General features: G+C 37.1%; 1 protein-coding gene across 5 annotated transcripts in view; it reads right to left on the bottom strand.

The window, feature by feature from the left end:
- The window catches only part of CGNL1 (cingulin like 1), a 55,535-nt gene that overhangs the window by 18,983 nt on the left and 21,326 nt on the right, over nt 1-15,226 (bottom strand). For all 5 annotated transcript variants that reach the window (XM_069025989.1, XM_069025986.1, XM_069025985.1 and 2 more), the window contains one exon: nt 14,549-14,761. In XM_069025989.1, the coding sequence (XP_068882090.1) occupies nt 14,549-14,761 (213 nt within the window). The remainder of the gene's footprint in view (nt 1-14,548; nt 14,762-15,226) is intronic.

Here is a 15,226-nt window from a genome sequence, read left to right as displayed (position 1 = left end):
GGATATAACATTAAAATATCAACAGAGATACTAATATTTAGCATTTTTTTCTCCTTGGGCATATCTACAGATGAAGTAATACATGACAGCTGAACAGACTCATGCTTGTCATCTCATATTTTCACTTTAACATCTTCCTCCTTATTGCCCTAAAATATTTTGTTACCAAATCCCATTGTTAATGGTAATTGGTAATTCCGTTCCATTGGTAATTCCAAGTAAACTAAAGCATATAACACATAGGAAATGCCATATGGACCTTATGAAGAGTGTCTTCCACAGCAACACAAAATTTAGGCAGCCTCACCCCACTGATGATTCCAAGCACTAACATACAACACACTACATCCATGCAACTATTTGTGGGGCTGCAGAGTAAATGACAGATAATATAAAGAGACCTTGACACTAAAAAAACAGTGGGGGTTCAACTTGTATTGAATACTGAGCTCAACTTGTATTCAAAAAGATACCGTTTTTTTTCCAGAAACTCAAATCAATACATAGCACTCACACCACTTATAATGAACTATGCATCACAACTTGTGGCAATGGATTTTTGAATTTTTTTTGCAGGGCAACTGGCTGCAGCACATAATGTTTCAGAGCTAATCATCACCTTACCACTTACCCTCTAAAACACCCTACCATTTACTGTGGAAACCATGAGTGGAAGTATCTGTCTATATTGTTATATTATCTGTACTCTTGTAACACAGACCAGGTATCTACTCATAAACATTTAATTCCGTAAAGAGCTGGAAGGATTTAATCTTTGCTCTTCACTGACTTCTCATTCAGAATCCCCTCTAAAGAACATAAAAGAACCCAAGATACAATGGGTGGTTCTTGCTCCTGGGCATTACAGGGGCTGATACAAAACTGTACTCTGTATAAAGATCTGGTTCTCAAGTGCAGCCCCACTGCCTTCTACTCCAAGACCTTAAACAATAGCAAGAACACCAGAACAGACATAGGAATCAATCTAGACCAGGATTCTCTCTCATGGCCAAGGCTGATGCTTACAGGCAAAAAGAGGAAGAACAATCATGGGGGCAAGCCTTTCCTTATTATACACTCTCAGCTCTCACTGGTTTTCTTCCATGAATGTATCAGCCATTAATTTCTCTAATCCTTCTCAAATCCATTTATACCTTTTGGCCTCTACATTATCTGATAACAGTCAGTAATTACACATTAATTACCAAACACAACATTTTTGCATGTGAAATTGTATTTATCTAGGTGAAAACAAAAGAAATCCTATCAAACTACTCAGAAACTATTTTGTAAAGTATTTTAGAAAGCATGAAAATAACTTTTCATTTATGCTATTTTTGATTGTTGCTCTTGATCTTCCCCTCCTCTTACCCAAAAGGAATAAGCAAAGTTATATAAAAGGGTGTTTATAAAGAGTGCCCTCACTAGACTGTTTTCTAGCAAGCAAGAACTTTAAAATCATGCAAATTAGATAAAGCGGTAACTCAGAAAACACTCAGACTGTCTACAGGGTCAATGAACTTATTATACAAAAACTGGCAGCATAAGCAGGCTGACAAGTTCTGGTCTTTTGAAAATACTGAAAAAACTTGTTCTTCTAAGCACATGACTAGTTAAACACTCTGAAATAAATCTCTGTTGATTCTTTAGGCTTTTGCATACTGACATTTCAATAGCATGTATATATTCCTTTAATTTTTGCTTTCTGCATGCAGCAAAGTTTTACTAATTAGCAAGCACTCCACCAGTGGCTCCTTTTAGTCTCATTTCTCCCTTCTGGAGCTGAGTGAAAGCAGCTGAGGCATGCTGGGGAGTTCAGGGAAAGGAATGTTGATTTGTCTGTTCTTTTTCATCCAACTGCCTACCCGGGGCTGCACAATAAGACAGGACTGCAGTAGACCCACATGAGACCTGGAGATTCCACCACATCTACCATGGTTTGCTCTACTTTCCCAACACAGGAAGCAGTATTTACTTAAAAGTGGATGCACACACACAAAAAGCAAACAACGCAACAACCCCACCCCAGAGATCTACATACATAAATAAACACAAAAGTAACATCTATCTATATATATGATTTAACCTAAGAAGGTCAAAATTGAGTTCAGATTATACAGATGCAGTCATTATCTAGAGATCTGTTCCAGCCTGCTTTTTGTTGTACATACCGGAGGATACAGACTCAAAATTAAACTAAACTATTATTTGCTCTCATTTTCACTATGTATTTCAGTAAGTTAGCAAGAAGATAGGTGAGTATATGTAAAATGTAGAGAAGCATAAAGGGTAGGTTGCAAGTATTATCTTTATTAACCTAATTTAAAATCTTGGAAATAAATTAGGTATATAAAAAAAACCTTCCTAAAGTTCCAGGGATTGAGTGACCAGCACTTAGCCAGCAGATCTTCACAGGTCTAATGGCCTTGGCATCATTACAAGGGTTACACCTGCCCAACGAAATTCTCTAACATGTTAAGTACAAAATTCTTTCACATGCATATACTTTTCCAAGATGGTAGAAAACTCTCTTCATATATACAGGGAGCTGCACTGTATTGTAGTTGGAGACCGAACATTTTTCTTACTTACATTCTGGGGAGAGTACCAGGAATTTTCTTCACAATGTGGTTTCACTGTACACTATTGTTTCAACATCTTTTTCATCTTTTCTTGTTTCAGACAAGACCAAAAAGAAACAAAGGAGTATCTATCTTACCAGTTTACCTTACACAACTGTACTACACATATAAGGCATGGAAGATCACCCTGAGGATATTCAGGAGGATACTAGACAAAACAATCCAAAAGTATCTTCAATTTGATAGTGAAGTTTAAATACAGTCAAACCATACAAATACAGTTTAGATGTTCTTTGTGTAAGAGAAAGCACACATAGCATCACCTCTCCAAAAGAGTCAAATTACACAGCTGGGTTTAGACAGAAAAAAACTTATATTCATTTTTCCCCAGAGTACTGAGAATTTCATGCAGAGCTCTTTACTGGCACAAATGAAGCTTCTGGATTGTAAGAGCTTTTGGCAACATATGCCATATCCTATAACACATTACCACAGAAAGTTAGGGTATCAAAAGTCTCCATAGCTCTTGCCTTCTTGTATTCTCCACTGTTAGTCTTATCTGGCACCCCACATTACCTTCTACCTCCCCTCCAGGCCTGCTCTTGGAAAGACAGGTGAACATGACAGACAAAAACCTAGGTATCACTGGAGAGCATACACAAAGCATACAAGCAGTTCTGACAGACCTCGTAGCAACACCATTAGGGGAGAAAGATCACTGTCCATATATTGAACACTTACATAAGGTTCAGGCCAGCAGCTATCAAATCATACACGGCCACTGCTGACGCACAAAAGGATTGTTGTGTCCTTTGCCTATGGAACCCTTGCACACAGGCAGTGTGCTCCAGCAGTCCCACACAGCCAGCAGGCAGTATTACTCAAGTACAGACCACATGTACAGTTAATACTGTTGTTAGAGATGGTTCACCATATTCTGCATAGAATTTCCCTAACAAAACATGGCAGTAGAAGATATGAAAACCACTGCATTGAAATGACAGTGAAATTACCATGTACATTGATAAAGTCTGAATGGCAATTGCTGCGCTTCATAGGCTAAAACTGAAAGTGGCAACAACAAGGACACCTTAAACTGTCCAACAGTATTTGCTAACAGCCAGGGACAATCTCTGTGGTTCTGCCTGCATGAGCAGGGTCCCATGTTTTCACTGAAAATTCAGGGACTGGCTCACACACTCAAAAACAGGAGTTGAAGGCTGTTTGCAAAAGCATTCAGTTAGTGGGTTAGAGTGATAGGGATGAAAGAAGAAGGAAAACTGAACATTGAAGAGCTAGTAAGTACAAATGAGGAAAAAGCCAGACAGGAAGAGACTGTGCCGTGGATCCATTTCCCTCAGTCCAGACATGACTTGTTTGTAATGGTGCTGCACATAAACACTGTGAGTTAACTACAGTGTGAGTTAACTAACGGTCCTTAAGGCTTAATGACATGACATCAATTAATGACTCCTGTTGGTGACCATTCATAAATTCTTTACATTTATTTATTTGGGGATGTTGGAAAAGTTTTGGCAATTATTTCAACTAAGTTTATATAATTTAACCCACAGTAACAGAACTGGGTGAAGGTCACAAAGTAATGATTTAAGTTGAATATGAAACATTAACAAGCATTGTTAATATAAGAACTTTAGTTCACAGAATTATAGATCAGTCTCTTCAGAAAGTTTAAAGGAGTTTATGTACGTAAACATACAGAGCACAAAACAGACAAAACTGGTTAAACAAGATTCTTGACAACAGAACCTGGAATGAAATACTGTATATTCAGATGTATTTGCCATACAAAAGGAAAAAGAAAAAACAAAAACCAAAACACCTCTGCAAAAATCCAAGCCCCTTGAAAAACAGAAGAGGGGGGCAATTTTATCAAACATTGAAGTGGTCTCTTTGGATCTTAAAAGTAACATATCTGAATTCCAATTTTGCAGTTTCTTCCCTATGATATAGAAAACACACTTTTTTCTTTTTACTCCCACTTACTAGTTGTGGCAGCATGTTTTAGTAAACCAACTTCTTACTGTTACTATTTACTGCATTGTATTACAGAATGATTTTTATGTAAGTAAATACCCTATAGCATTTTGCTTATTGTGCTTATTTGCTTGCATTTGTTTTGTCTTTCCTTTCAGTTTGCCTGTTCTTGCTCTGTCTTCCAGGGCACTAAGTGCCTTCTAGTCCCTACATTTAGCCTGTTTTACATTCAGATGTTCATCTCCTCCATCTCTGAAGGAACAATACCTTTCTCTTAATAACCACATCATTTGAAGACTTCTTAACCACACTCATATCACCTTCTTATTTATTACCTTTGAATCCACAAAATATTTTCTTATACTTTCTCATATTTTATCATGTTTAAACTCCTGATTTAAGACTGTGTAAGCCTTATCAGCAAAATTAAGCTACAGAGATTAGGTAAAAGGAGCTGGAAATGGGTTGTGAATTTCTGAAAAAAAGCTGAGAATAAAGAAAAAGAAACTTGTCTAGAAGAAAGAAAACACAGCTCTACGGAGAAGATCCCACAATACAAAGTCCTCTGTGACTGACTGAAGATAAGCTTTCTGCATTCTGATGTTAACATTGTGCCACAGTACACACGCAGTAACTTTACTTATTAGCCCAGCAGTGGACTCAAACCATATAAAACAAGTTATCAAATCCTAAAAGAAAGATACATTGAAAAAAATACGTTTCTGACCACAAAAATAGATCATATGTGGCAGAAAATAATCCATGGTGTTCAATAACTACTGATTTTTTTTTATTGGTTCTCATACATTTTAATACTAAAGCTTAAAGTCAGTTAGCTTGAGAAGTTAAGAGTTTACTGCAGAAATGAGTGAGGCAATAAAGAGATGACAGTTTCACAGCTAAGGTACCCAAAACCAGCCCTAGAGAATCCAGAGTCTATTCTTGTCTATGGCAAAGACCTCCTGAGGCAAGTCACTCAGCCAAATATTTCCAGAGGATCAATAACTACATGCTCCTTAACTTCCTTGGTGTTTGAGACACTGGGGTTTGGTTTCCATAGACTTGAGTGTGCAGTTGTGACTAAAGTCAGGAAAAATTGTACCCTGATTATACCAAGGACTATGTAATGGCTAACAATGTTAACCTAGGCACTTGAATTTGGACATGCACAAATAAAGGCTCCTCTCAACACTGATCTCTCTACCTCTTCCTTTCCTATACTTATTACAGGGAATAACATTACTTAGAAGATGACAGCTATGTTGAGAAAAGGAATTAAAAGTTTGTGAAAAAATCTCTATCATTCTTTCTCCAGAACAAGTTTTTAATAGTATGTACAAGCTCCATTTAACTCGTGACAGAGGAGAAGGAAGCGAATGAATGCATGCACACATATACTCACACACACATATATATATAGGTACATGTGTATTGTTTGTTTTGATATGTACACCTGATCTATAAAGTTTTAACTAGCATAGGTCTGCTTATCTGAGCCCACATAGTCACAGCTGCTGGAATTTATATGGATGTGGCATTCGGTTTTCAGCTTTAGGCCTACGGAACATAAGGTAAAATCAGCAGTAAAATACATTTCCCTGATCTTTCATCCTGCTCCTTTCTCAGGTGTTCTGCCTAACAATAAATTAACCTAATAAAGCTCAGCTTTGTGTCCTTGTATATAGTTATATATGTGTCCAAAGTATTTTAAAACATATTAAATTTGGTCAAGACCCAGTCAAAATAATAAATACTGTTACACCACCTTTGTTGCAGAAATCTCAGTAAAGCAAATACATTTACGTAGTATTCTACTCTGAACTTTGTTGCAAGCAGTGAACAGGTAGTATAAAAGGCATCAAAATCTTTCCCACCTTTCATTATTGTGTAAACCCAAAGAAACTGGACAGAACACAAAAACAAGGTCCTTGAGATGCAAATGAAATGTTCGGTTTCAACCTGAATACAGAAAAAAATACTTTTGGATAGGAATGCAGAAAATATTCTGTGGCTCCCCACCTTTTTTTTTACCACACCCTGCACACTGGCAAAGAGATGAGAGACGTTGTGTAACTGATCATTAAAAAATAGTTTTGGCTGACTTCAGTGTTTTGGCTGGTGAAACTCCCCTTTGGCAGTGACTACACACTACAGGATCCTTAGAGTACTTTTACAAAATAAAGGAAGACCTGAAGTGTGTGGAAGTTTAGTATCTCATTCACTGCATATTAGAATCACTAAATTTTGGCTAAATCAAATGATTATCAGGCAAAAGTCAGCAAATTTTTCTAAAAACCTTTACATTTCTTTTCAGAATCCAGTTCAACTGAGTATCAGGAATTGCATGTCCAGTTCTGGGCTCCCCAGTCCAGGAAGGACATTGACGTGCTGGAGCAGGTCCAGAGAAGAGCAGTGGAGCTGGGGAAGGGTCTGGAGCACAAGTCTGATGAGAAGCAGCTGAAGGAGCTGGGGGCTCAGCCTGGAGAAGAGGCTCAGGGGTGACCTTATCACTCTCCACAACTCCCTGACAGGAGGGTGTAGCCAGGTGGGGGTCGGTCTCTTCTCCCAGGGAACAGCGCCGGGACGAGAGGACGTGGCCTCAAGCTGCAGTAGGGGAGGTTTAGGTCTGACATTAAGAAGAATTTTTTCACAGAAACCATGATTAGACACTGGAACAGACTGCCCAGGGAGGTGGTGAAGTCACCATCCCTGAAGGTTTTTAAGGAAAGATTGGACATGGTACTTGGTGCCATGGTCTAGCTGACATTGTGGTGTTCAGTCATAGGCTGGACTCAGTAATCTGAGAGGCCTCTTCCAACCTAACTGATTCTGTTATTCTGTGAAAACTATTTCAACCGATTAACTGTTTGTTCTTTAACAGCCATACTTGGAGAGTAAATCTCCATTCAAAATGAGCTGGGGCACAAAGTGGAGCTTTTTAATGGAAGTAACAGATTTTCAATTTTCTTTTTATATTCATAATTGTGGAATCTAAGTAAATGACACAATAATCTTCCAAAATCTTCTGAAAAAAGGAAATGGTGGTGCTGCTCACTTCATTCTAACACTGGTGTAGAACACTTCAGGTATTAAGATATTGGCTGCTGACATCAGCTCTGAAGACTCATGGGCCACCTTTTTAGGATTTGATGCTGGACTAGTTTAACTTCTTGAACTACATGTAAGAAGTTTCATGTGGCTTCAGGGATTCATATCTACCCACCTCCCTGAGATGATCCAGAGGGGATAGCAGTGATGGAGATATCAAATATCTTTCTATTGTCTTTTCCTCTTCTTTTTTTATATAAACAAAATAGTTTAAATAAAACAACTAGACACTGATTTCCTCAGGTAACATGAAGGTGATTTCCAACGAAAGAAAAAAAATCCCAAACCATTCTAGACCCAAAGACTGAATCTGAGGGAAAAAAAGACAAACGTAGTGAGTCTCCACACAGCGACAACCCTTTAAATGCCACTACTATTAGCTCTTTGGTAAAGAGAGCTTTGAAATCAGTATTATTCAGCTACAGTCATCTAATTTTCAAAGTTCAGGTATGCAAATAACAGGTCTTTATTTCTGTTTGTACCTCTGCTTGTAATTCTGGCATTTTTACCCACTGTGTACCTTTAGGCAATTCTTCTAACCCCAGACACTATTTCTTAAAGCAGTTGGAAGCCTTGGGATGAATAACAGAGGAACATTGGATAGCATGGATAATAAAATCTCACATGTCTACAAAAGGAGTATGAAAACTCCTTAGAAATGGAGTGTTAGGCTACCAACCCACCCGCCCCATCCTCCCTATGCCCCAAAAAAAGGTTACAACAAAAGCAACAAAGCTTCTGGAAAAAAGCCTAAATGGCTGCACTTAGTGTTTTTGTACCTGACACTGATTATATTAATTCTTCCCATCATCTCAAAATGAGGCCTAGCCAGCTTTAACACATGGCTATGCCTTTGGAAATTAACTGTTATTAGTTACCTATTAAAAGGGTGAGTGTTTTTTCCTTCTCTTAGCGAGGTACACTGCAACCAGCTTAAATTCTCTGCTGTACTTCAAGAGATTATCCAGTAAGCAAGTGCACAAATTTACAAGCAAGCCAGACTGGTCTCTCATTTCATTTCAGCTAGAGCCATTCTACTAACTCATTAAAAATTCACTGGTGGCAGTTTAGAGAAAAGATTTGTTTTCTTACAAGGTCATTTGCACTGACTGAAATGGTACCACGACCTTAGTATTACTTCCAAAACTATTTAGGTTTTCATTTATGAGATGTAAGGAAATATTAAAATACCTACATTTTAAGACTGAGAATGCAGCCCTCTTTTACACAGAGCATATTAAACAAAATTTTCCAATTTAGGCATGACCTAACATTTATATAAGTCATAAAATGCAGGGCCAGGAAAGTATTAACCTCTTAACCAGTACCTGTATCAATGTCATATTATCCCCCTGGCTATGTATCATGACATACTCAGACTGGCTTATACTAACAGTCCTTTGAAGGTCAGAAGTTGTTGGATAGACTGGAGTAAAATATTAACTAACTCTGTGTTCACATTGTTCCCTCCTGTTTGACAGTCAAACACTTCCCATACATACACAAACAAACATACACTTTCAGAGACAAATCACCTGAATACATAAACTGGCTTCTGCTAGTAAGGATTAGAGATCCTCCTGATGCCATTAAAGAAGTACCTGGCTCTTGCCAAGGTTCAGAAACAGAAAAAACAAAAATTCACACTAACGACCCCCCCTTCCCAACACAGACTTACTGAAATAGTCCTAGCAGAGGAAGGTTCACAATAGTTAAATGACTATTACAGATAAACAGAATTAATTTTTATTATCCTATAGATGTGGTCCAATTCAACTCAAACAGAACTTTGCAGGACAGTTTTGCTCAGAGGTTTTCTTGACTCTACATACAGTATAAAACCCACTCAAGCTGTAGTTTCATGGTACTGCCTGCACCCAAACACACATATGTACCCACCAAATAAATGGAGGAGTAAATTGCACAGAAATGAAAGACTAGAGGAGGTGGAACTTCAAGACACAGTCATCAAGCTACATATTCAGAGTGCTTTAGAGGCACATTTTATTTTCTTGTTGACAACACTAATATTCCATAATTTTTTTGTTTGGTACTTCCTTTAATGGGTCCTAAAAACATGCTTGATGCTATTACCAACTTCCTTTCCACACACAGAACAGGCACATTGGGCAAAACAAAGCAAATCTGTCTCCCAAATGTTTCATATGCAGTTCTAAAATACGTGTTTCCAATAATGATTCCTATTTAAGGAGTGCCTGCAGCTTTCCTTCCACCATTACACTTCTGTCTGCGTACCCTCCCTCCATCTGTGTTTGTACCACACCGAAAATCAATCAGAATCTTACCAGGCTTAGAAGGCTGGTGAAAGAAGGCAAAAAATGAAAGGGGGAGAGGGGCTAGGTCATGAAAGATGAAACAGTGACTTGGACCAGTCACTCCACTATTTGACTCTGTACACAGTTTAGATCAGTTACCAATCAGCTTCTGTAACTGAAACAAAGAAGTGTTATTTCAATGTGGCAAAAGCTGCCTCAGGCAGGCAGAGGAAAGAAAATACCCATCCATGGCATTTCAAACCCTAGACCACCTCTCTAAATCTTTTCCAATTGTTGTGTATCTTGCTTGAGGTGAACAAAGCAGCCTCAGACACAGCATTCAGGATGCAGATTCAGATATGCATAAGAGGGCATAACGATGTTTCCATGCCCGAGTAATTCTGATTATATCATTTGCTTCTTTTGCTGCTATCAAGACCATGGGTTTTAGCATTATCAATTTCAATCCCAAGATTTCACCTTAGAGTGGAACAAGGTAGCAGGATCCTACTGGGATTTTTCATATATATATACACACACATAATTTTACAGTTACATACATTAAATCTATCACTTAAAAGTATCAAAGTGGCTCTGCAATGTTCCACACTTACACCTTCACTTTTCCCCAAGTAGCTTGGGTAACCACTGTTCACTGTACAGTACTTTCCAAAATAGGTTCTCAGAATATTCTAAATTTAGTTTTGCTTCATTTTACATTTCAACTATGAATTCCAAGCCATTTCTACAAAAAAGGCATACAGAGTATATATCTCAGTAACATTTGGAATGCTTAAGCTAGTTTTTGTTAAGTTTCTGCTCTATGGGGGAGATTTTTATTAGCTTTGAGGAAGAAACATTGTATCATCAGGTTAAGTAGAAAAAGATTCAACAGTTACTTTTCATTTCAAAGGTCTTTACAGTTTGTGCTAGATTCACCTAAATTAACAAGATGGAGAAAAGCTAAAACCAAAGCTTCTTCTCATGTATAATATCCAAAGCTTTATATTATTTTCTTATCTTGAAGGGGTACCCTTTTAATTGGTAACATGTGCAGAAAGCAACCACTGTCTATTACTGTTCCTACATTTGCTCTGGTAAAATTCCTTCTTCTCTTTAATCATAACATAATCATATGTAACACACACATGTCAGTTAATGGTAACATGATCACCAGCTTCATTGCATTCTTAAATGTGTTGATAAATTAATCAACTCTAAACTCTGAGTGTCTGTTTTAACATTCTGAGAACAAGGTCAGACATACGACATGCCAAATAAATCGGTCAAGGTCAGGTTTAGATAAGCCTCTTCCTAACGTGGTGATTACAGCTTTTTCTGAACAACACCATTTGTTCAGACTGCTTCTCTAAATACAGACATAAATGTGAAGTGCTGAACAGTTTGCAACTGCACTCCTGAGCTGATACAATTTCAGTGGAATTTGAACAGTACTAGTTGCAATCTGCTACAACCTTTTACCTGTAGTATTACATTCCAAAAGCTATTTCCAAATTTTACTGAAACAGTGGCACCTCATCTACAGTGATAGAGCACTCATGGTTAAAGTAGTACAATTCTGGACTGTTGTGTTGTAGAGTCAGATTAAATAACAGAAATGCTTCTATGACATGAAAAACTGGAATGGAATTCATATTAATCCTGCAATTATGGAGAAATCTATTCTTAATCAGAAAGACATTAATTTAAAAATTTATTCTTAAATTAAAGGCAGTTATTATCCCACAGAGGTATGTTATGGAAGAGTAGAACTTTTCCTCTTGTTAAATGAAAATAGTCTGGTCTCAGTTTCAATAAACAAGCAATGAAATCAAGAATAGTCACAGCCATCTCAAGACCACCACAAGCAAAAGACAAAACACAAAAATAAGTTAAAAAGGTAAACTGTAGCAAAGAAAAATAATATCTATTAAGATATTTGTGGCTTTACATAAAAATCTCTATTAAAAAACCAGAAACCAAATAATGACAACAATAAAAACCCAACAAAAACCCCCCAAACTAGCACCGCATTAGTGAGCATGAGAACAGAATCATAATGACAAACAACCCTGCTCTGTTCTTCTAGCAGATAACCTTGAGTATGTTTCTAACATTATTTCCAAACAGATCTATGTGGCATTCTAATGACACAGACTAAATGCACTGTACATTACTTGCCAATCTAACTGATGCCTCCAGCAGACGAAAATTCTGTTGATTTAACACTGGCATAAAAACTACTTCCTTTGTCCCAGCAAAAACTTCCTTAACAGCCTATATATCTATCACAAAACACCTTTATTCATTGTACAAATCTGGATGATTCAGAAGATGATTTGTACATAGAGATCCTGATACCACCTCATCTATCGAACATCAGTATCCACATTTACTGTATGACAAACCATTATTACAGCACTTACACCCCTGTTTTCCTCATCAAATACAACAGAATGACCCTTTCCACTAATCTTTGATGTAGATTTCTTGTGTCCTGCCATCCAGTATTAATCTTTCCACCTTGCAATAATATAAAAAAAAAAATTAGCAGGCCAAGTAGCTTCAATTGTATATGTCTCCTGGGTATTTCAGATTAATTATAATCCAAAGAAATAACAATATATATGAGATCACACCAGATGAGTCAGCTAACTTCCTGCAGAGAATGGTTATACTTTCCTGATAAATGATATATGAAACTCAACAAATAATCTCAGCCAGCAGGCATAAAAATAATGTTGTGCTTCAAGAAATCACTGAGTACAAATACTAGCAAGATTAAAAAAAAAAACCAAAAGTGAATCAAAACACCACCTTCCAATTAAACATGTTAGAAGTTTTACTTCAAATAAAAATTTCAACTCAAATGGGAAGAGAACTGGTACGTAGACCAACATCAAATAAATTTCACTTTTGAACATCTTATTAAATTTACCATTATATAGATTATGTCATGCAAGTAAATAAATGCTATTTATAACTATCTCTAAGCCACAGCAACCCAGTCATAGAGCCATTTCCCAGACTGTGTTATTGTTATGCCAAACAGACTGCTCTTTCATTTCTTGTCAGTCGTAATTACAGTTCCATAATTGAAATACAGTAAATTACCATGCACTAACTTTGAAAGATGGTTCATTGAGGTTGAGCTGTCACTACAATTACTGTGTAATAAAAAATGATAATTTAAATGTTCTGCTTTTCTCTCAAAGAAAAAAGTTTATTCAGTTCATGCAGCTCAGACAAGTCAAATATCTTCATGATGATGTAAAACAAAGAGAAACAACACATTTAAGCAAAGCTGAACAATCTCAAGTACAAGTCCTAGGCTGCATAAACAAACCAGCATTTATAAAATTTTCTAACCTCTGAAGAAAATTGCACATTTAAAAACAATCCTTTAAAAGGATAATCTTTTGTCAGAATTCAATCATACAATATCTATCCAGCATCTTCCACGAGCTCCTACTTTGCTCACAGCATATAAAGCTTTGGAAACCTCTTTCGAGCTTCAAGCCTAATTTTCCCTCAGTTCTTTATTATGTTTTAGGTCACAACCAGCAGGGTAACTACAACTCACCTAAGACCAGTGTAGGTAAAAAACCATAAATTAGCACGGGTATTTTTAAGCATAGAACTAGGCCTACAGTTCTGACATTGGTCAAGCACGGTTTGCCTGCAGAAATTTTCTCAAACATTTGAGAAATAAAACAAGGGAATACAGAAAAGACACAAAAAGCTGTCACTGTAAAAAGAATGCTCAAAACTTTAAGAGAATTGTCCCCATCTCAAAAAAATCTGTCAATATATTCCTACCTGCTGCCTCTACAAAGAAAATTTCACAAAGGACATCTTTTGGAAAACAGTAACAAATATGCATGTCTAAAACTTGTTCCTATTCTCCCTCTCACAAAGACTTCCTGCTGATGCTGGAAGAGGCAATTCCTTCAGTTCTGTCTTCTTCCTGTCTGATTCAAAACACCCAAAAGCCTGCTGTTTCCTTGTGCTCGGACTCCTTTGACCATTTAGTAAACAAGCTATGTTCAATAAATGAAAAGGACACAAAATAAAACACAAAAAGAAGTTGAATGGACAAGGTGGGACAATGCAACCAGGGAACAGGATGTGACTCAAGAAGCTGAATGTAGGAACAATGGGCTGCAAAGAACTGCAGAGAACTGGTAGAAGTTATATGAACACTATGATTGGCAAAGCACACTCAAAGAAAAAAGTTTATTCTGTGCTCTTTAAGGGCATCTTCAAGGTTTTGGTGATTCTGTTTAACCCAAGACACGCAAATGGTTCTCTGCACTATACTCCCATCTATTCTCCCTCAAAGTTTGCAATTAAGCAAATGCAGCGAATAACTGCTTGAAGAAAGGACCACAACTTCAGCTGTGACAAACAATCAAAACATTAGGTGTGTATGAAATAAAACTTATTCTCAGCAGCCAAGAGTCTCCTAGCCTAAATCTTTGCCTATTTTGCTAAGAAAATAGTAGTACCTGAAAGCATTTGGTATACAGCATCTGAGAAACGTACGATCTTTCCCTGTTGAGGTAATTGTTACCAATTATGTACCTCTGTTGCTTTCTCCAAGCTCTGTCGTAGATCCAGCAATTCTTTATTGTGTTGCTCTTTAAGTTTATCCATCTCTGTGTCATGGCTGGATACCTCTTCTTTAAGTGCTCCTTTCAAAGCTGTGAGCTCTCTCTCTCTCTTTCTCAAAATCTCTTCTTGTTGATCTTTTGCTATTAATACTTCTTGCAGATCCTGCTTCATTTGCATCAGCTCCTAAAGCCCAAAATTAAACACAGCTGTGTGTCAAATAGCCCACGTGAAATGTTCTGTTTATGTTTCACAGAAAGAAAGCACATAAGCTCCCCAAGGACAACTTTGTTTCATATGACCGACATTTTTTACAGCTTTTATAGAAAGCTAAAAATTTACTAAACCCTAATATTACTAGAAGTATAACATATAGCTGATGTTTTATACAATAGGTCAACATGTCTGATGCTGCAAAATTATCAAGAGATTTTAATGGTGTATGTTATGCCATCTGCAAATAATACAGGAGTCACTCCTACGTCCTACTTTCAGCAGCAATAAGGTAGATAAGAACAAAGACAAAGCATTTTCCCCCCAGTTGCAAGATAAACAAACTCAGCAATAATTCTTTGCTTTCTTTTCTGCTGGAAAGAATAAATAAAGTTGCTTCTTCAAGTGCTGAAGACAAAACAAGTGCTTCCCAACCAA

This window comes from Aphelocoma coerulescens, chromosome 10, assembly GCF_041296385.1.
Source record: "Aphelocoma coerulescens isolate FSJ_1873_10779 chromosome 10, UR_Acoe_1.0, whole genome shotgun sequence".
Lineage (NCBI taxonomy): Eukaryota > Metazoa > Chordata > Aves > Passeriformes > Corvidae > Aphelocoma > Aphelocoma coerulescens.
This window is presented reverse-complemented; position numbering and strand designations above follow the sequence as displayed.